The 23,997-nt window shown below is 36.4% G+C and overlaps 1 protein-coding gene across 5 annotated transcripts in view; it reads right to left on the bottom strand.

Annotated features, from left to right (window-relative positions):
• CACNA2D3 (calcium voltage-gated channel auxiliary subunit alpha2delta 3) overlaps positions 1-23,997 on the bottom strand; it is a 333,983-nt gene that overhangs the window by 78,981 nt on the left and 231,005 nt on the right. For 4 of the 5 annotated variants that reach the window (XR_001558078.2, XR_004308777.1, XM_015875441.2 and 1 more), the window contains 4 exons: positions 17,236-17,307; positions 16,357-16,437; positions 13,037-13,111; positions 2,299-2,382 (listed from right to left, as the gene is read on the bottom strand). Coding sequence is in view for 3 of the 5 variants with exons in the window: in XM_015875441.2 (XP_015730927.1) it covers positions 2,299-2,382; positions 13,037-13,111; positions 16,357-16,437; positions 17,236-17,307 (312 nt within the window). In the remaining 2 variants the exon portion in view is untranslated. The remainder of the gene's footprint in view (positions 1-2,298; positions 2,383-13,036; positions 13,112-16,356; positions 16,438-17,235; positions 17,308-23,997) is intronic. The other variant, XM_015875440.2, reaches the window with a different exon arrangement.

Below are 23,997 nucleotides of genomic sequence, written 5' to 3'. Positions count from 1 at the left end.
AAAGCAAGATGGCAGGTACTTCATCCTGGGAAATTAACAGATCAGTATATAACTGCAACAACTGTATTTCATAGCAAAACGTTTTCCTTATTGAATCTCTGGAGAAAACCTATTTATTCATCTCTTTATAGTGATAAGTACTACTCTTTCAACTAAATGTCTTCCAATCAACTGCTAACAACCTAGTTTCACTGCTATAGTATGAGATCATTCTATATACTTGGAAAATTATGCAACCGTTGAATTAATGTAGTAAAAAGTAATCAACATAATCAGCCTCCATATAAGTGTTAAATGGGAGACAAATATGCTAGTAGTATTCTATGTTGCTAAAGGCAGCTCTATGTCAAAATTAAATATCACTTTTTAACTTTTTTTTTTAACGTTAGAGGGAAAGAGAAATTTTCTGTACAATCCTTTCATCAGAGTATGAAATTTAACTTTCTGTATGTTTCCAGATTTGAAAAATTCAACTTTTGTTAGAAATTCTCAAAAAACTGGGCAGAGATTGGGTGTGTCAAGGGAAACACGTAGAGAGAGCTGAATCTGGACTTCTTGCTTTCATGTGCATTCAGAACAAATCACAGTTATAAATAAAACATAATTTTCAATGTCTGATAAATGCTTCAATGCTACTTTAACCAAACCACTGAATTTCTACTAGGAGATCATAAATAATGATTAAAACTGCAGAAATTTAACAGATAAATAATTGGAAGAAGTAAAAAGGAATAAGAACAAAGAGAAACAAGAAGAAAAACAAATTCATGAAGGTTTAAAAGCCGTACTTAACTACTGCAATAACATTTGAAAGGAGAGAAGAAACTTTTAAAAAAGGTCATTCACAGAGGAACTGACTAATATGCTGTCAAAGATAAAAGGTAAGGTACGAAGTCAGCCTTATTGCCAAGATTACAGAAGGTTGGTACAGAACATGAGCATCTAATGAGGAAGTCTTAAGTAATGTATGCACAGAAAACCATGCAACTATACAATAAACACTCCAAAGAAACATTCCAGTGCACAAGTTTAAGTAAGGAGGAAAGATGGCCTCCTATGAAAGGATGAGGACAATCCATCACCAGATGAAAGAGCCACTGCTAAAAACATAAATGAACTGTTTCACTATTCACAAAGAGGGTGGAGAGAGTGAGGAATGGTAGATAAATTTATCAAGGGAGAAAGAAAACACAGACTTATGTCAGAAGGGGGATCAAGAAATTAGTACATTTGAAAACTGACAAAACTCCAGGGGCTGTTGTACATGATCCATCCCAGATTTAGGAAGGACATGAGAAAGTAAATATGGGAACTTCCAGTGGATGTATTCAAAACCTCTTTGGAAAAGCAGGTCTGAGGGACTCAAGAGAACCTAATGTAGTTACTGACATTTGAAAAGAGATCTAGGAAACATCTATGAAAAACACAGACATGCAGTTTTGACTTTGGTAGCAGGAAACTGATGGGAAAGAAACTAAATTAAAGGACAGAAAGGGGAACACCTGGAAAGTTATGATTTAATTAAAGACAGTCAGCACAGATTCACACAAAACAAATCATGCCTAACAAATCAGATTTATTGAGGAAATAACAGAAAGACCAGGCAAAGGTTAAGACATGGACATAAGGAAAGCTTTTGATACAGAACTGCAGAAAAAGCTAAGTCTGCAAGATATGAAAGAAAAAGAGTGAATCACAGCGTAGATGAAGCACTGAAAAATGAGTTTACCAGAATGAATTGTGTGCATAACAGATGATAGACATTGACTGAATGGTTCTGCAGCTCCCCTTATGTCTGAACTAGGAGTTTTGAGAGAATCTTTTATGACTCTGTTCTGAACAGAGAATCCAATTTGCTTATTCATACAGATTTTGTACATTAAGGAAAAAAGTTCTCATTATTTCCATTAAGCAAAGTGGGATCTCCTAAAGGGAAGTTAAGCACTTTCATTCATTTCTAAGCTTCAGCAGTTGTCTGGATGGGCCCGAGAGAGATATTCCCTTTCTCTTGCTATCCAGCAAAAATATACTGCAGGATGTGTGGAGTGTGCAAGTTGGGTGATGAGTTTTACCAAACATACAAGGAGTCTGTGTTAGTGGTGCATGACCATTTACATATAAGTCAAAACCAATTAAAAAATAAATAAATAAATAAATAAATAATTGAAATTCTGAACCAGGTAAAGTGGACTATACTTTTTTTCCTTTCTGAGAGCAGTCAAGTGGCTGCTCTGATAACTAATTAAACAACTTCCACATAAAGAGTTTTTTGATAGGGTTTTAAAACACATCGCTTACCACATCATCTCTGTCTTCCCACTCAACCTCAGAAAGATCCACACTACTGTAGTTGGGCTTTCTTCGTTTCTTCCCTTCTTCATACTGGCATAAAAAAGAATGAAATGTTTAGCACATCCTGTATGAACACTTTGTAACAGAAGATATATATTTTCTTAACTTGGACGTATGCTGATTTTATTTGGAAATGCTAGGTCTAACAGAGTAGGCAGCTTAATTGATAGATAATGAACCACAATGCTGCAAAAATACAGTCTGTAGACTAAAAAACTACTTCATACATGACTATTTGTATGATCTGTTGCCATGACACAAAGCAGTTCTTGAAGGGCACTGAAGAAAGTCAAACTCTGCAGTTGCACCTTTTTCTTCTTCTCATATGGAACCCTACACGAGACCTTCCTCTTGTAGTTTATGTTAAATGTCTCAAACTAACAATCTCAGCTGTACAGGAAGTTATATTTGCTATAATCTTATCAAGAAAATGTTTACACGCTTCTCTTTAAACAAGATAAGATGCAAGTCTTGGGAAGTGTGGTGTTAACATTTGCTGATACTACATTTTATCTACAACTTCATGGGAAAAAAGTAATATACTAATAATTTATAGGGTTTTTTTTTTATCACTAGTCACTGTTACCCTGTAAATCTCACATTTTAAATAAACATTCTAGTGACAAATTGATTTGACACGGGGGAATTTATAATATAGGAAATTCTGCCCTCTGCTGAACATTCAAATGAGAGCCCACTAGCGTAACAAAAACCCTGATCAGTGGAAGAAGAAAAGTACTTAGGACGGTCTGTGAACAGTTAAGAAAAAATATGAGAATCTATTTGAAATGTCTAAAAATGGGAGCAGATCTGTGCAATGTGAAATAATGACCATTTATCTTTTATTATGTAAATAAGGGGGAGGACCACCACAATTCTTTCCATGAGTTATGACGAGAGATGCTGAGAACTATGAGAATTACCCCAAATTAATTCTGTGACTCCTCAGAAATAGAATGATAGGATAGAGACTGCACCAGTAAGGAAGAATATGTGGTTGATTCTCCTCCCTCAGGGCAGAACCAATTATACCACCAATCAAAGCTCTGAGCGCTCAGTACTGTTTATCACCGGGTCATTGTAGCAGGAACTTAGAGTCCATTTCTGCACATCACAGAGAGGCCACTGAGAAAACCTGGTCTCTGAGCATTTGAAAGGTTACTCCCATCCTGATACTTTCCTGTCTGAATTATTCTCATGTGAATCTCACCACTGATTTTGTAGAGTCACAGTGTTTAAAAACAAGCATGACAAAAGCCGCTGAATTGTAATCACAGATTTTGCGATATTGGAAGAACAGTAATATTTCTGCTAGTACAAAATTCTTTCCCTAAAAAGAACTTAGAAACAGTTATTTCTACAGACCAGCCTTTTGGGAATCTACTTGGGATGAAATCCTGAGTCAATTCTTAGTCTCATAAAAAAAATCTCATTCATAAAAAATACTAACTACTCTGTTGGTGCAACTCTCAGACTGATTTCCGACAGTTCATGTGAATGTAACAGAAGAATAATTTCATGCATTTTTACTGACCCTTTGCTAGAAATTTATATTCTCAGAACAAGTAGGGTATCTTCTTCTGGGCTGATGCTATTCAACAAATGGGATACTCAGAGATGTAAAGATTTTCCCATTTCAGTGCATGTCCATAAGCCAGATTGTGAATTCAAGCATCTCAGTGCTGCTTTTCTTGCTTTACAACTAAGCTCTGATATCTGAAGAGACAACTATACACAGTACAGAAGTACAAAACTTGGAAGCCCCTATAGTTAAATCTCACAAGTATAAGCAGGAGAGGATAACATCTGCTTCATGAGCAAGACTTGATTTTGGTAGCTTTCTGTGCTTTGCAAACCTCTAATTGTGGCTGCAGCTATATCAATATTATCTTTAATCGTTACAAGGACAAACTATGCCTACTCTCTGTGGCTTTGGTCTTATTTATTCACACCAGCATAGACATTGTGGCAGTTGAGATCCAAAATACTGAGAGCTGAAAAGTGTTACATAGAAGTTAACTGGGATCATTTGAGTAGAACAAATGTGAAACAACTCCTGTACTGTGTCCAATGTTTAATTACATCCTTACTCACAGATGTTGAAGGGCTTCTGGGCTAAAATGCATTCTCAGATACATGTGCAAGTCCTTACATATGACAATAGGAGTAGATCTTGTGTGTCTGACAGCAGAAGTGGGCTTTGAGTATATAATAAATTGTTTGTATCATATTGATTATGGGGGCTTTATTTATTTAAATTATATAGATTCCATATTGTGCATGCAAAAAGCAAAAACAAAATCCAAAAGCAACCACACAAATTGCTTTATAAAACATTCAAATTTTTGCAGCAAAGCCAGAAATGGAAGTATCATGTCTTAAAAATTCAGGTAAGTAGAAAGCAAGTCAAAATCCCAGTGCTTAAGAAAGCAGAAGACTCCATACACACTTGAATAAACTGAAAACAGAGATCTTAAACCATAGTTAGGACAGGAAGTAATAAAGTACTAAGAAGTCTAACCTCTCATTCTGTTATTACACTTCAGGGGACTAGTGTTAATTCCTACACAGGAGTTCAATGTGTGAAGAATATGTTTATGATAAAATTAATAATGGCAGAGAAAATAAAAATTCAATTTCCAGCAAGGACTGGATTTTGTTCTAATAACAAAAATAGCAGTTATTTCTATACCTGGATATCTTATACCTGGAAATATGTGTCTATTTTTCTGTGAAGATTACTCCTTACAGTAAATTTACATATTCATATGTAAAATAAATGCAAGGAGATCAAATGTTAAGTATTTCACACAACTACAATTCATTCTTCTCAAGTTTCATTTAGTTTTACTGCTAAACTAATTTCTCAGTAAAAGTTATTCACGGGCATAGAAGCTATTCACCAGCTTGTAAGAATGACATTCATCTATGCCATTTTCTTTGGTAACATACTGAATCTACCTTCACTTTTATCTCTGTCTGAGACTCCCGGGTGAAGTATAAAATAGCGATTGAAGACTGAAGCCAATCCCATTCGCAAGATTACTATAAAGCACTGAAACAAATTAGTAAGGGACCCATTGGGAAAGATAGAAACTAGGAGCTCTACCAACTTGCATTGATTTAAGTGCAGGAGGAAAAGGGCTAGATTTAGCCTGCGTGTTGTTAATCTACTTAGACCAGTATAAATTGTGCGGTGATATTATAGAGTAGTTAAAACCTGGAAAGAAATGATAGCCAATGAAATTTTTCAAATACCTGGACTGTGAATAAAGAATCCTTTAGTCTGTTCAGAACTCAATGCTAGCTCTAACAGTCTTTTGTTTGTGGAAAGAGCAGGGGAAATGATTTTATTTCGAAACCAGAATGAGATTTATCTTACTGACTATCTTTTATTTGAGGATTGGCCAAACTGTTATAGCACTGGGTGATTCAAACAATGTGCAGTGTGTACAGTTTAAGGACTGAATCACATTTTTTCACCACCTCCCATACAACCATTTACATGTGCCATTCGTAAGCTCTTTGCTTTGATTTTTCGCCCCCCCCCCGCCCCTCCCCCCCCTTCTTTTTTTAACACGAGCTGTCCCAAACCATCTGCACTAAATACGGCCACGTGTTTATTAAGTCAAAGTATAGCCATCTGATCACAGAAGGAGCAAGCTACGTCTTAACAGCTGCAAGCCTTGGGTCTAAGGTGATTGCAGTTTCTCAGACGTGCTCCATCTGGATAACTGGGAGGTATGAGAGTAGGTTACTCTGATAGCATCAGGGCAACTTCAGATTGCCTTGAAAGCATCACTAAACTTCAGTGAACTTGCCTAGCCCCATTAGTGGAATCATCTGGGATAAAATACAATAGCAAGAAAGCATCTAATAGAAGACAACCGAAAGCTTAAATTTGTAGAATACTCATGGGTATCAAGTCAGAAAGAAAGTTGCTTGCTACACAAAGGTCCTTTTAAAATATATATATTTTAAGTAACATTATGATTACTTTAGGAAAAGAAGAACTTCTCTTTCCAATGGGAGACTTTCATGATAAGCCTATTATTTAAGTCATTAATCCTGAAGTTTCTAGGTTATGGTTGGCAGTGAAAAACAGTTATTTTGGACTCGTTTTTCATGCCAGATAGCAGTGAAAAACTGCCACACTATAAAATTTCCAGCAACACTGCAGAGAGAAGCTGACAACAGGAGCCATATCATTCACTGGGGTAAAGAGAAAAACACAATTTAAAGTTTCCAGGAAGCGAATAAGCAGGAGCAATCAAATGTACCACATACACAGAAGAACCTCCTAGCAAAATAAAAAAATAAAATAAAATAAAAAAAAAATCTTGTGCCACATGTATTTGCATTTCTCTATTTATAACCATAACATATGTGTTTGCATTACAAATACTGCATAAATGGTCGCATCGATGAAACAACATATGGAAATACATAGCAGGAGGTAAAAAGCAAGGGAACAAAAAATAGCTCTAAGTCACACATCTACAGACTGGACAAAGAGTGCATTGGCTGAACTCGCATTTTCAGGTGGATTGCAGTTGTCTAGCAATGCAACATGTATGCGATTTACTAAGCTGGAAAAAAAAAAACAAAACAACCTCTCTATTTAGGATTTTATTTGCATTCTCAGGACCTTATCATTTGGGATTATGTAAAACTGGCAGCTGCTTATAATTATTTGGGGTTTGAGTAGAAATAATTAAAAACATCTGCCTTTATCTTAATACTACCAGACTTTAACCCATGAGCTCAGTTATACCTAACTTCAAAGCTGAAAGCAAGGAATAAAAGAAAGCTTCACATACTGCTAACAAATTTTCAGTGATTCATTTATATGTACAACCAGTTATTCAACAGCCTTCAAACCCTTAATTATCTTTTAAATATATGTAATTTTGCACTTCTAATTAGACAGCAATTTAATGCTCTCACAGGGATTCAGATGGGCTGTCTTTTTTAAAATGTAAACTCCAATAGGAATAATCATTGGCATTCAAGTGATTGAATTCTTCAGTTATTTAAATGAACGTGAGGCATTTACACTGTTCAAATCATTTAAATATTCTGCTGTCAGCTACAGCTGTAGAGTTTTATGGAGTCGCTGAATAAAGCAAGGGTAAGTGTAGGTTATCTTACGTTCCAGGCGGGACTCCCCAGAGAGAAATGAGATTTGCTGCTTATGAAAGGCTAACACTGCTTAAGTGGGGCATTAATGTTTCCCCTGAGACTTGCGTTTCTCTGTTTTTCTATATTAGGAGAAACAAATTTTCCCAGAATTTACAGCTACAAAAGACTTAATATTGGTCTAGCGATCTTTAAATACACCCAAGTCCTTCAGCTAAATGCAATATATCATGATAGTCAACAAGTTTTAAATGGCAAATTACTCAGGCAGCTAAACCACCAATGTATTCCACTGAAGGTATTACCGTATATTCAGTGGCTTTGATCTCTATTGGTAACGCTGCCAATTAATACTGATCAGAAGCAAATAAAGATGTGCATTGTTTTGAAGAAAACAACTTCCCAATTGGTTTACAGTGATAAAAAGTGCATTCACATACAACCATTCGAAAATTACCACAACTTGTCTTTCAGAGCTTATCCTGATTAGGAATATCTGCCTTGGTTTCCTTGGGGGAACAGAAAGCTTTAATTTCAATTCAGAAACATTATAAAACCCTCAGTCATCGTAGATGTTATTGGATTAAGGAAAGGGATATCATAATCACCTCACGTAATTGGTAAAACAGTCCTCATTTTACTTTTATAAAAAGAATGGTAGAATGCGAATAAAATATGTGATTTGATTCTGTCACAGATATATTTCTTTAAACGCACATTTTCTTTATGTCTGGAACCTGAGCTTCTTGGCCAGGAACTCTGAGCATTCTACCTTAAACAAACCTGATAATTACTGAAAACGAAATTCCTCTTTATTCCCTAAACAGAAATACAACTCCTACTGCCAGCTCCTAATCACCAAAGCTGCAGACTTCACAACAGCTACCAGCAGCCCTGCTATTCTTCAGTGAAAACCACACAAATATTATGAAGGTGGAGCAAAAGTACAAGATCAGATTCACAAAGGTGTCCCTCAGTGACTACGGCAGGCGCTGCTCATTCAGTGGCATTCTTTAACTTCCCTGTAACCCCACCAAGCCTTCATCAGACGGCAGTTTTCCTCCAGCATTAACAAACTTCAGCGACAGCTTTGTAAGAATCAATCAGCCACAACTAACACAGCAGTTGTTTTTAAGTATACGTTAAAAGTCTGCATCATCTGTTTGCTATCCATCCTTTGCCTTCAGTGCACTCATTTCATTGACAATCTGTAACGTGAGAAATAACAACAGGACATTCAGCTATAGTTTCTGGAATTACCATGAAAAAGAGGGGAAGGGAAGGAGAAGGGGAAGAAGTAAAAAAAGGGACTTGTCAGTTCCGCAATTAAACACGAAATGAAAAGTAACGTTAAAAAGTAGAAATTAAGCTTAATCGGGTGGTCTGTAATTAAAAACAAGATTAAAAATGACAGTAATAAGAACTTTTGAGACAGAACAGCACGGGGAGAAGGGCACTTTTCAGCTCTATTCCTGTCCCCAAGACCGCCGGGCGGTGCTGGGGCGCCACCTAATGGCCACTGTCCGGCAGCGCAGCGGGGCAGCCCCGCGGGAGGGGAGGGCAAGGTCGCGGACAGCGCGGTGGGGAGGAGGCTCGGAAAGACGTCGGGAGTCATTGGGAGGATTAGTTGGTGCAGGTTGAGGTGGTTTAGGGAAGAGAAGGGTGGAAAAATGGGTAAGAAACCACGTTTCCGTGCAAATGATGCATAAGGGTAAAGTGCACTCAATCGTAGGACAAAAAGGATCTCATAAAGTTGGGATATTTTTTTTTTGGAATTTCCAAGGGATACTTTATGCACTGGATATCATGACCCGTGTCCCACCCCTAGGAAAGAGCTGTTTGGAACAGTCTTCTATGATGCAGTGTTGGACACAGGAAGGGTTACTGATGTTGTCTACCTGGACTTGTGCAAAGCCTTTGACATGGTCCCACATTATCTCTGAGATAATGTTTGGTGTATAAGGAATTGGTTGAATAAGGACCGTGCCCAGGCCTAGTAGCCCCAACACAAAAAAAGACAAGGAGCAGTTGGAATGGGTCCAGGCCACGAAGATGATCAAAGGGCTGAAGCACCTCTCCCCTATGCAGAAAGGCTGAGGAAGTTGAGCTTCTTGAGGAAGATCCCTGGGTGTCCTCATTGCAGCCTTCCAGTACTTGAAGGGAGCTTATAAGCAGGGGATCAAATTTTTACACTGCCTGATCGAAATAGGATGAGGGAAAATGGCCTTAAAGTAAAGGAGAGGGGAAAAAATGAAAGATCTGCACCAGCACTGCTTGAGATACACCACCAACTTCCTCACTGTGCTCACATCCATTGTTTGGTCTCCATAAGTGTTCAGCAAGCATCAATTAATATCAATGGGTGCTTTTCTGCATGGAGGAATTCAGTGACATACCTGTGTTTCATAAGCACTTCCACATCAGATATCATTTTGTCACACTGCCCCTATGCTGCCATCTGTCACATGGCAACAAAACATAATGGGTTATTGGTAGGAAGGTTCAATCCCCTGTGCCATCCCACCAACATCCACCTCTGATATAGTGGGCCAGCCTCATAAAATAGGAGGCATTACTTTCAGAGCAGCCCTCGTATTTCAGGATAGCTCTTTAGTCAGATATACAGATCTGGTTTTATTTGCCTATTTTCACATACTTACTGTCACGATTTGTTTTGCCACTGTTAACAATACTATCAGGATTTGTCCTGAAATATCAATCTAAGGGCTCAGGCCAGCAATCACTTCACTCTCAAAAACTCCACTAAAGTAAAAAAAAAAAAAGCAAAAAACAACAAAAAAAGACTCCCATTATAGACTACTGACAGAACCCAGAGGTAAAAATGAGTCTTCCAAAAAATAAAATGAGCAGACCATGAATATATATCACTGTGACTTCCCTACAGTTGACAGCTTATGGGCGACTGCCCAATGTTCTGATTTTGAAAAGAGAGACTGTTGTATAAGGTAATAAAATAAGTGCCTTCAAGATGTATGCTGGGGCTCGGGATAGTAACAGAAAAGCAACTTTTGCCTCATAAATACATGCCACTGCAACAGAAATAAGGAAATCAGACAGCAGCTTTTGTCTGTATAATTGAAACTATCCTGGATTTTATTGCCTTCTGTATATTAAAATCTCTATTCTATAAAGAATAAATATTATTTTCGGAACAATCCTTGAAGTAATTTGCCAGAAGAAAAACGGCACAATACTGCGATTGCATGTTGTCAAATTCTTGTAATGTAAGTAGGGAAATTTCAAATACATATACATATAGATTTGCAAATATAGGCTGCTTGATGTACCTGCCATACCCTCTGGATAGTTTTAAAGCATGCAAAGATAAGTAATTGTAAGTGTAGTGGTGGCCATTCTTAAAGTAAAACCAATCTCATCACATTTTCCTTTGCAATAGCTACAAAACTTTGAAGACAACTTCTCCACACAATGGTACTTCACACAGAGAGAAAGGTTCATATAAAAAGCTTATGCAATAGCAAAACAGCATCTATTTCATCCCTTTAACCACTGAGGACAATTAGCATCATTGGGTTAAAAAAATTCAAGTAGCATGAATATGTTAGCAATACATACAGAACGCCAGTACAATTACATCTCATCTAATTCATTGCCCTTATTTAAACAATTCTCAGTGCTCATTTAAACAATCCTTAGGTTATGTATTTGATACACCTGTATGTGAGCTAGAAGTAAAGTTATAGACACCTGACATGGGTAAGGTACCAAAGCAGTGAAGATGCAGGAGAAGAAACCTGAAGGTGCACTAAAAATCTCTGTATATAACCCAGGTGCTCTAAGGAGGTTAGTACAGCCTCTATTGCTGCCTCTGCTCAGCTACAGTTACCAAACATAGCTCAGCAGTCAAGAAAGCAATGAACATGGAAGACAGGACAAATATGAGGTCAGAAAGACAGAGAGAATACATCAACACTGTGTAGAAAAGCAAGTACAGAAAATTACAGCAATATTGAAAATACTGGTTGTTTATTATGGTTAGATGTTTCAGTAAGATAACAATTACAAATCATTACACAAAGTAAGAAATGGAAAAGAAACGATACATTAGGAGCTTCTGCTTTCCATGTCCGTGAAAACTACTTCTAATGAAATTTAAAACCAGAACTAAAAATAAAACCTCTGCATAATACAGTTACAATATGGAAAAATCATTACTATGAGAAGTCACGCTGACTGCAAAAATGAGTACGTTAGTATGGATAACACAAGAATCCACTCTAACAGGCCTTAATGTTTAAAAATGAGAACCAAATGTTTCCGAGCAGAAGCCTATCTGAAGTTAAAGACTTATGCTAACTACTGTGAGACTTCCCTACATCCTCTTACTCAGTTCCTGCATCTTCCTCAGGAGCAATCTCATACTGGACACTGCCAGTAATTGGAGTCAGAAGATTCTTTTAGTATATACTTGAGATGTATGCACTGTCTTGTAGAGACAAAATGCATTAAGAGAGGAAATGCTTAGGGACTGATTCAGAGCTTGCTATCTTCCTTAAGAGTAAACTGCTTCTACTGGGGCTGGAAGTTTTTTATTCCCTAGCTGCTATATATTCAGATGGCAGAGGCCCTGTTCCCCATAGAGCAATAGGATAAAAATTCATCTTCATTGGAAATCATCTATAGGGAAGATGAAGGTAAAGCAAATATTTCAGCAAAAAACAGTCACTGAAGCATGCTAATTTAACTGACTGGGATCTGACGGTGGGTTAATTTGCAAAAGTCATTTATGAGAATTATGTTGCTTATTGGTCAGTAATTTGACATATTCTAAGCACATACTGGCTTCCTTTCCAGGTCTGTGAGAAATTCTACGAGAACCATGAGAGATATTCTTGATTGAAGAAAAATTATAATGATACATATGGCATCCATGTGTACACAGCAGTGGAATCATTAATACCAATGCTTTACTAAGAGTTGATAGTGATGGAACACTTGCATGTGCTGTTACTAAACAATGATGCAATCAAGAATGTAGCAATTCTCGTGGGCGTAAAGCTTATAAACACTTGTGTAACAGGCACTTCTATTTTTCTTACTGTGATTAATGCAAAGACAATGAAAAGGGAAAATAAAGGCAGAATTGGCTGCTAGTTCTCTTTTAGTATAAATATCCCTAGTGCCCCTATTTTGCTTATAAGTATGCTTTACTGAAATTTCTGTACACATATTGAATTAGCTTTAACACTTTAACATGACAAATAGGGGTTATTACACAGCATTCCATTTCAATATAAAATGAACATAATTACAGCAATTTTTGGCTTTGCCATTTTGCAGCAATAGAGGCTTGTATCCCATCCCTTCAAGCGACCAGTATTTTTATATTCCATGATGTTTTTAAGCTAACCTTTGTTTCCAGAGGTAAAATTATCAAGCATTATAAAGTAATATAAAGCATTATATAAAGTACATCATCCGATCAATATATTCTTTACATTAAAAGATAAACAAGTGCAATGTATATATCTAGATAAAATAGATTGGTAATTGGCATTCTTACCAAAGGCCGAAGTTCTGGATGAGTCAAAATATATCCATTGTTCGTAATTGCAAAAGCATATCCATGAATACCTAACTGTAAAAGAGAAAGAAATACTAATTAGCATGGCCTACACTAAATTCTTAAACAAAAGCTGGTAAATATTTAGTTTTCCAGGGCTTAAAGATGGTATTCATAACTCTCACCCAGACAGTATTTCATTAAAATATATGCAGAGCTTTGATCCCTGACATTTTTGCAAATGAGAACCTGCCATTGTGATGAATTCAGCATATAGCACAACTTTAAAATGTCACAGACACATTTTGTTATCTAGGACACTCACTTCCATGTTACTTGGAGTGAATTAGATACCTACTCGTACATAGCATGTCCCATACAACGTGTGTCAAATCAAAGGTATGCTGACACCTTCACACATTCCCAGGAGCAGCTAGGTTTGGTTTACCTCACTTGTTCAAGTGATGTTGTAAAATAAGCACTTAAATCAATGATACTGGAAGTAGTTACACTGACCAAGCAGTTGCCTGCCATAGATGTTATTTACATTTAGCTCTCTGTTAATTCAGAATCACTAGGATATACAGAAGTAGGCATGCACCTACAAATTCATGTAATTTACATGTTTGTACCAAGTGGAATTATGGGACATCATACAAGAGCAATGAAATGATTTATGAAGCCAAGCGGGATACGTAATCAAATTTAACACTGTACTTATTTAAATAACACTACCACTCTTTTAACAATATGTCCATTACACAGTTGACTGCACCCATGGAGTGCCAAAATACACCTACAAATCATTCATCTGGTCATTTGAACATCCGTTCTTTGCATAATTGTGATGCTAATATAGAATCTTTCGGCACCTTCAGTGTGTAACTGCCTTCTGCCATGCCGAGGGCATGCTTGCTAAGCATCCTCATTCACTGCTTTCCAATTGTGAAGCAAAGTAATGTGACATTCCACAGAGCTGTGAAACTGCTCAGTGTGAAAGTGATTCAGTTTCAATAGCCATATCTTAATGTAAGCAACTTGATTTGTTGAGGGACCAAAACAAAACAAAGCCCACAACCCAGACATATTCTGCTTTAGTGTTTGCTCCATGTTTCTCCCTGCTAAAAAATTTTTGAAAACAGAATTGTTCCCTTGTTCCCTCTGAATAATCTGACTGAGAAAAGAGCAAACTGTCCTTATTCAGCAATGTGCCTTACCAAGATATTCAAATTCAATTCAAGCTTTTTTTTGTTTGCTTGTTTCCTCAACATTAGTCCATTCTTAGATGTTTTGTTGAAGTGGGTCCTCAGGACTTTGTCTGGCATAAAGCAATGTGAGAAAGGTTGACAAGCTAGAATCATTTCTAAGAGATAAATAGGACAGCAACTCTATGGGCTTCTGTAATTTTCTGGGAATATACAACATTATAGCAAGGTCACAGAGAAAACATGCCAGGTAGATTTATACCATACCTGTCTGTGAATTATTGTATATAGTCAACTGTATCTGCTATAGAGAAGATTGTTTCATAAATTAGCAGTTTTCCTAAAGCAATAAACTTCTGCGAAAGTAATAGAAGGTGATATGTTCTTGGCATCTCTTCATAAAGGAGAACCAAAATAATAACAGTGAACATATTTTACCTATTATAGTATGACAAGTGAACTGGCTGTTGGCTAAATATCAGATCTTGAGTATAACTGCCTGTGCTGATAACTACAGAATGATGTCCAAGCAATGGATGTCAGGTAACAAAACAAATGTGGGTGGTACAATTCACAGCATAAAAAGTATTTGCTGATTTGAAGTATACCAGCACAGCAAGGGTAGTATCCATTGTGCAATACATGAGACTGTACACTTTGCACATAAAATGCTTTGGTTTGAGAGGGAGTACTGCTTATGGCTGTGTTGCCACTTTTAAGCTTAAACTCTCTAAATGACAAACTGAGAAATGAAAAAATTCTCTTACAGTAAAATGCCACATGAAAAGTAAATCCAACTCTACCTTATTAAGAACAAACTCCCATTGACATCTGGGGAAGTTCAGTCTGGAAAATGACTGCTGAAAATAGCTCATTGTTATTATTCATCTTCCTCGGCATAAAACCCATCTCATCCAAGCTGAGAGAATTCCAGGTCAGCAGAATTCTATTTCCAACCAATCATTTTATATCCCTGTGTGAATTTTATTTCACATACTGCCTCTGCAGGAATGGGTCCCAGGGGAGATTATGCTCTTGCAATTGCATGGTCTTTTTACTGTTCAGAAATGTTTATGGTATGTGAGACTGGAAGTTATAACTCAAATGATTTCACTAACGTAATTGTATTGCATGATATTGATGCCTCTTGTAATAATCTTCTCTTGCATTACATCCTGCAGTTTAAAATGTACTTTCAAATAGTCTCATATTCAGAAACAGGATTGTATATTACTTCCTCCGAAAACTAAGTCTTTACAAATATTATATCATATGAATAAACCAGAAATATTTATCTCCTTGCCTATCTTCTCCTTTTCTGAATCGCTCTGAATAAATCTGCTGCAATACTTGTCATTCAGGGTCCATACTCTACACTTTGTGTATTCAGAATATGTCCAAATCTTACAGAATCCTTCTGAATAATATCTCTATGATTTAGTCATTATTATACAGCCATGAACAGACAGGCTTTCACCAGTTATACCTTCAGTTCCTACAACACTTTTCATCTTTTTCATTGCAAATGAAGCTCGTTCTATCCTTAGCTTATAGGAAGGTGACAACAAAAGATGTTCACAGCTCCAGATTTAGCATATGTAATCTTTTTCTCTGCCACCTCCTAGTGATTCTGCATACACAAATCTTATAATATATATTGTGGTTAATTTACTTCAGTGGTTCCTATATTGAGATTGTACTGTTATTTATCCTGACCTGGAAAGTCTCTCTTCACTAAGCCCTCATACCAAGGTGCCATCTGCTGCCTCTTCTCATACTCTGCAAGCTTCTTCCCAGTTGGGACAGTAGTTCTGTTCTGCATTTGCATGGGTGTCTATCCCAATGGAATGCAAGTTCCAAGAAATTATTAAAGATGACCTTTTAGAGCACATTGAGATGTGCAGAAATTTGAAGATGCAGCCATACATGAATTTTGGCAGGAATAATTGGCTATATATAGCTAAACTCCTGAGGAAAATAGGTGACACAATGGAACTAAGTCAGTATAAACATAGAATTGCATTCTAGTTCTCATTTTGCATAAATAAATGCTAAATAACTGATATTATATCAGATATGCTGAGTAAAAACAACATATCAACATTTGTGAATTACCTTGTATTTTGGAATAGCTTTTAGAAGTTCTTTAACCGGGACATCTGTGCCAACCACTCCTAGGAGAATCCCTTTTGATCTCTGCAAAGAACAATAAGACAGGTACTGAGAAACATAATAGGAATTAACATTCTCACCACTAATTTAACATTGTAGCTACTCTAGAGAAGTGAACAGACAACAGAGAGAGCATTTAAAAGGTAGGGAAAGCAGAGGCTGGTACTGTTAATCCGATCAAGCAGTCATTTAGTCAATAGTGGTTCTCCGTTCTACTTTATCTGCAATTCAGATAGATGTATTCAAAATTTTAGTAGTTACTGAGTCCATTTAAAAAAAATCTCCCCATGCTAAATAGTTTCCAAATGAAAAAAATATGGCTAAAGTGTGTTACTCCCTTCATTCAAAATTTATCCTGCCATTCAGTAGGCAGCGGAGAAGGACTAGGCATAAAAGAAAAAGTATGCATAATTTTCTTTCATAAAGTCTTAAATTAGCAAAAGTAAACACACATATACATAATGTATGCACAAGTAATTAAATTCTGAATCTACACAATACCAGTCTACACAATCTATTAGTACAAAGAAGGAAAACTATATGGACTATCTGCTGTAAGAAGATAACATAGAAGAAAGAATGTTTTTGCCTGAGTTGTTCGCTTAGACATAGCGTTTTATTATTTTATTATAGTGTCTAGGGTATAAGTATTTGGGGTTATTTGTCCACATTTTTATACCAACATGGGGATAATAACTCTTGACTAAATAAGGAGAGAATAATAAAAATTTACAGAGCAGGCTAAAGCACTGTTAGATTCCTAAAAGCAGCTTCCCAGCAGTCACCCTATGATCACACAGCAGAAACAGTCTGAGTACTTACAGTCTCATTTTGCTTACTAAATACTGGCATGGCAACAGTTGTCATCAACACCAATCCCTGATCGTCAGCAAGCTATATTTAAAAAAGAAATATTATCTCTAAGAACCAAGGAATAATTACAGGTGTGATTGCATTTTTCAATTACGTTTTCTTCGTTAAAGTGAGAGAAGGCAATTTATCTAAATGATGCTTATCAATTTAGAATTGCAGTCAGTCCAGCCCAGCCCCACCTTGTTCCATCTCAACTACAGAGGCCCTGCCCACCCCACCATCTGGACTGGCAGGAAAGATGCCTCTTCTTCATTCCTATTGCAATTTCCCGTGAGAGATACAAAGGGGCTGGAATGTGGATTGTGGAAGCAGCATGTGCAGTAGCAAAGCAGCTGGAGCTCTGTTCCACATCTTTCCCAGTGTCAGCTATGCCAAGATTGCCTTGGGTTGTATTCTCCCAGCGAAGAACAAGAGGTCATGAGTCGCATGCACTTTGTTTCTGGTTCAGATTGAGATCTCATCAGCTAGCACTGCAGTAGAAAGGATGACGGCCAGTTACAATCCCAGGAGTATCTTTGCTCTATCCGGTTTCAGTTTGCTGGACTAAGTGGTAGCATGAAGCATTAGCTGATGCTGCATTTCAGGTTGCAACATATTTCTTCAATTTAGTTAAAAAAAAAAACAAAAACACAGATATCCTGACCTTGTTTTCATTCAAGAGAAACATACAGAACGCTTATCATTGGCCACAGCAAAGTGGCTTTGCTCAGACTACTGTCTCTTCATGCTCTCTGCCTATATCTCTCACTGTATCTCTGTCATAAGGCAAGTGTTAGTTTCTGTGCTCAAGAAACAAGCACAGCTCTGTTTGCTTGTGGATCTCCATCATCTACATGTGAAATAATGCAAGGAGGAAGTTCAGAGTTACTGTTAAACACTTTCTGCCCCTGTAATTTTGGAAGATAGTTAAAGTTTAAAAAGCTTATCCTACTTATAAAAGTATAACATATCCAGTTATAAACACAACTGTATTGTGATTTATAATTTCTAAGGACAATTCAGTTCTGCTAAATTTCATCTAAGGACAATTCAGTTCTGCTAAATTGCATCTGTGTTTAGCAAAATTCACAAGGAGAGACAATTTTAATGAAAAAATTTGGAGGTGAGAGTCATACCAATTGCAACAGTGATATTCTACTGCTGCTCCATCAGTATCATATTTCCTGTACTCAGGCAGTATTTTAAAACACTTCTATTTGTAAGAATTTGTGCAATTTTTTTTTTTCCTAACAATATATATTTATTTTTTAAATAATGAAATAGATAAAGTCTCTAAATTTCCAGAACAAAAAGCCCATGTATTGTTACTATAGTGTTTTATGAATCATGTTTCACATCAATAGACAAGAAAAATCTAGAACTTCTCATGGCTTGCAGCTCCCAGTCTGTTTCAGGAGGGTTTCAGTTTCTCTAACTGAAGCACAGCACTAACTTATGGTGAGGAAGAATGTTTGCAGACATCAGACAAACACAAATGAGTTTTAGGATCAAGGTTTACATCCAATAAGGAATCAACAGGGACATGAGGTGGAACCAGCTCATGATCATGACTTATTATTTGTCTTCTTTTCCCTTTTAATAAATACCTAAATTCCAGTCCTGATCCTTGATCTATTAAACAAGAGTAAATTATTAAGAAACAAGCAGAAGTGACAACCCAACAAAACACTGAGTCCAGGGGTTGCACTAAAAGCAGCTGAATTAGCCCAGGAATGTACCATCTTTGGCTAGAGTAGCACAGTTAAGCACACTGACGTGATTGGTATGGGCAGGAGCCTGCTGCGGTATCGATGTTCAAATAGTCCTGAACACATGTACACCAGGAACTAGAAAAGCATTCTGCTGATTATGGGGTGACATCTTGGAGTGTTTAGAGATTGTATATGATTGCCCAGGGTTGTTCATCTCTGATATTATGCATTTGTCAAGTATCATTATGGTATTATTTTACCATGAGCCTTCTTACTCTCAAGGGATTACTAGAAATAATTTATCAGATAGGATGCCAGCCAAGGGACTTGTCAGTAAAGTTTTAGGGTGTTTGAAATTCATTAAATGGGGGAAAAAGAATAGTATGGAGTTTCTGGGAAATTCTCAGAGAACTGACCATGAACTCTCAAAAGTAACTACTATGGAAGTATGCAGATTATTACTGCCCTGTAACTGTAATAACTGCAAGTATCTACAATTGCTAATGCAATCATTTTTTCATGGAAGTGCTATTTAATTTTTTGATAGGTTTTCGACTTCTTTCTTTTCTTTTTGGTAGATGGGCAGTTTGTTGGCTGCTTCTATAAGGGCAGTCAAAAAATAACTGGATGATTGATGACTCGTGTTTGGGATGTTTTATTGAGTTACCAACTTATGCTGCAGTATTCACTTCTGCTAGACTGGGAGGAGTTATCTCCAGGGGAAGAGGACAACTTTATTCCCTGGGCAATGACATTTTGACAGAAGTACTTTGAAATAGTGGAATGGTAGCCACTGGGTATTACTGCTTGGGCAGTTAATGCTTGAGTCAGCAAATAAACTGCAAAGGAAGCCATGACCTAGGAATTCTGCATTGTTCTTTTTAAGTCTGATAATTTCTTACCTATAACAGAACTCTGTGATAGCTTATGCAAATGTTCAAAAAATTGAGTAATTCTCAGAAACAAACAAACATTGATCTGTGGGCCTGAAAGGAAATAGGACTTAGGAGAATAGGGCAAAGAAATAGGTCAAAGTGAAGATTTGTTGGCCTGCACAGCCATATTCCCTGTGCAAAAGCTGAGAAGTTGGGTAGAACATTGCTACAATCAAAGGGACTAAAAATGGGGTGAAAATTTGGTGCATGGGAACACTGAAAACTCTGTGACAAGGCATCAGTGTTGAAACTGGCTGCCACAGTGTTGAAACTTTATCCATAGCAGGCAGCAGTTCCATAAGGATGTACTTGAAATATGAGTTTCAAGCTGAGGCTTTGTTTCTATTTCAGTACTTATCATCTTCCTAGTCCAACCCCCTTCTTCCTTTCCCCACTCAGTATAGCCTTGTTTCACCTGTAGTTTTATACAGACTACTGGTATGAAGAATAGATATTATTTTAGCTTAGATATAAATTACAGCCTGGGACCATATAGGAAACTGTGTGAGTGTTAAAAGTTACAAGGATATTTCTATGTTTAGCCACACAGAAACACCAAAAAACATCAGTTTAAAATGTTTACTCAGTTACAATAGGCAAATTGATTACTCAGTGCTACTAGATATCAAGTCACTTGTTGAGGAGCCTGAGGCAAGCGCTTGGAGACTAAATTTAAGATCCTGTTTAATATACATGCAGAAATCTTAAAGCAGTTTTCTGAATGGGTTACTCAACCAAATACATTACAAAATTGAAAGATAACACCTCATTGGGAGAAAGAAACAAAGGAATAATAAATCAGGGTCAAAATGTTTACTACTTGATTATTTTATATCTCATTAGATTCAATTTGGCTTCCTAAAATTTATAAGAATGCTAAAATTACTGGCCATGCACTTCAGTGAAACAGCAGCTTTGAATTTTTTTATTTTCTATTCCCAGTGACAGTCAATTCAACACTTCAAAGTATAGGAAGGTAAATGATGCAGGGAATGATCAATGATGTTTCCAAATGGCTGAAAGATGACAGCATCAAGATAAAAGGAGGGCAAAGCACTACTTACAGAAGTTAAGGGATAACACAGAAAGAGAGAAGAAAGCTGTCAGGAACTTTTGGGCAACAAACATAATCAAAACATTTCTATATGGAGGAAATACGATTCCATTCATGAGAGAACCATTAAAAACAAATTCTATGTTCCTAAACACAACTATCTGCTTCTGATTTATGTTTCTAATTTATTCAATTCTACCTGTTCATACAAACTAAGTAGAACAAAACATCACAGCAGGAGAAGGACAACAGATTTGAATCCTGCTGTGTTTGTGCAAGAAAGCAAGGAAAGCTTTCCTGCTAGGAAACCAAACACCTTGTTGAGCTATTAAAAAGGAATAGCTTTTGTTTATCCATGAATACAAAAACTGCTTTTCAAATGCGTTTCAGTAATAAAGATCATTTCTGAAGCCAAAGTGGAAAAGTCAGAAAATTGCTAAATTTGAGTTATGAGTTCATTATTATTATTTTCATTTTCACAGTTATGTAGGATCTATCTAGAAAGATGCAGAAAAACAATACAGATGACATTAAGATATTCACATTCATATATTAGTCTGGATAGTGGCTCTTCTTTAGACTCACTGGCTATTCCCAGACGTATTTTCTTATGAAAGCTACATGACCATATTGAATCAGAACCTTTATCACCTGAAATTATGGTGGACTTTTATTATTATCATTATTAGTAATTTTAATATTTTAATTTGTTGCATTAACTATTTTAATTATAGGGAATATTGCAGAGCTTGTTTCAGGTCAAATATTGTGCTTCAACATACATCCAGCTCCAACTCCTCATACTTCATTACATCTGCACTCCAAATCTGCAATTTGTTATTTAACTGTCAAAGACAGAATACAACCTCTGGTCTTTAAAATTGATAGCTAATTACCATAGAACATTGACTAAACACTGAGAAGACTGTATCCAAGTGTTTCATATAAAAGACATAACATTTCATCAAGATGACCAAGTATTTATAATGGATATAAAATAGTAAAGGTAAACTTGGAATGACACATTTTTCTTTCAGATCACTAGAAGATTAAAGTGAATATGTTTAGAGAGACATGACTGTTTGAAATGTTTATAGAGAAAACATTTGCAAGATGATACATAGAATCCAACAAAAATACAGTGCAAGTTCAGACACCATATGGCAAAACACATACACTAGTGACTAAGTCATTCATACAGGCAAATGCATATCAGTCCTGTGTTGCTTCCCTTCACCTTGCAGACAGGGAGATAGAGATTTTTTGATTTGGGAGGTGTCTGCCACATTCTGGCTATCTGGAAGAAAACTTGGATATTAAACAATAGTTTTGTGTGGCACCTAATGGGAGAAAATTTTGGCTTCTATTAAATGACAATTAGACTTTTCATTGCTTCATGCATAGTTGTGGCAAACTATTGACCAGTTTAAGACCGAACAGCAAGCCTCTATATCTGGAAATCTCAATGCACTCAACTGAACTTTAACGTCTGAATGGAGTCATAATAAACTCAGACAGGGATATAAGAAAACTACAGCTATGAAGGATTTGCTCAAGTTTAGTTGCTTGAAGAGCAGGGAGGAGGGAATTTAGGTTTTGAGCTAAAACATTGGATTTCATTAGCAGACTGCCACTGAGATGCTCAGCAAGGGAATCCAAGAGAAAATACAGATTCAAATAAGGTAGGACTGAGGGACAGTGAGAAAACACCTAGAGTAGAAAAGTTTTCATAATCACATATAAAGTAGCCTCATAAAGATCAACCTGCTAGGAGCAAACTAAACCTGTCAGGAAGAAATAACAATCAGCTTTTCCTGCCTCAAAGTCTACTATATTTACATAACTAGCAGGCTGTGTTTAAGAAAAAGTTCATTCTTACCTGAAGTTATCAAAAGACCTCAGAGACTACATTTATCTGTCTTCCTCCATTCATTCCTTAGCATCCCTCTCCTCTTTCTCTACATGAATGTATCCATTATGACACAAGCATACAAAGTGTGTGGCTATAGCTTTATGAAAGAATTTTTTTTTACCTTTTTGTAATCTAGAACTTGAATAACCTCTATCAGAATATTATTTAATAGCTCAGAAATGTAGACATTACAATCTAAAATAGAGTATCACATGACACTACTAAGCAGTCTGATATAAATTTCCCCATCAGCATATTTTAATCTCACCCTGTTTCTTCTTTCTGCAAACTGTTAGGAGAAGCATATGGCATAAACAAGTAGGTTAACATGAATAAGTCAAAGTTAGCCAGTCTTTTAGCACTTCTACTTGTCCAGGAAGCTGTAAACAAAAGAATTTTATTCCATCTATTTCTAGTGGAAAAAATAACAGCAGCAACAACTTTTGTTACCCTAATGACACATTTGTTAGACTCCAGAGAACACAAGAACAAAGTTTGGACATAGTCCAGTGTGACAGACTACCATACTACCTACAGACTTAAAACAGGATTTTCTGAGATCCATGAGCAAGAAAATCTCAAATATATACAGCACTATAAAGTTTCCAAGCTCAAATTAATGCTTTCTAAATTAGAAAGTGCACTGAATATACTAATAAACCATTCTAACTGTTTGAGGTCCACGGATGCCCTAACCATTCCACAAAAGCTATCCACTGATAATCACTTAATCCATATCTTTCATTAAAAATTCAACTTTTATCATCATTCAAAGCCTGTAAAAATAGCGCATTTAAATTTCGATGACATTCCATTTAAAAGTGCTTTATCTAGCACGAGAAATAATTGAATAAGTACATGTTGCTATTCCCCAATATATTCAATTACATTTTTCATTTCAGTGCTTTGAATCACAACCCACAAAACAGCATCTAGGTTTTCTCTTTTCTAGAACCTTTGATTATATTTGTGAAATATACAAGAATGAGGGAACAAGCATCAAGCAGTTCTTAGATTTTGCCACAATCATTGTGCTTTCATGATGTGCAGAGGTGACTGGTAAAATACCATATCGATGCAGAAGTTGTTTAAAAAAGCATATTATATAAAAAACTGCTT

Source organism: Coturnix japonica, chromosome 12 (genome assembly GCF_001577835.2).
Source record: "Coturnix japonica isolate 7356 chromosome 12, Coturnix japonica 2.1, whole genome shotgun sequence".
In the NCBI taxonomy this organism is placed as follows: Eukaryota; Metazoa; Chordata; class Aves; order Galliformes; family Phasianidae; genus Coturnix; species Coturnix japonica.
The sequence above is the reverse complement of the archived record's forward strand: the minus strand, read 5'-3'. Positions and strand labels throughout refer to the sequence as shown.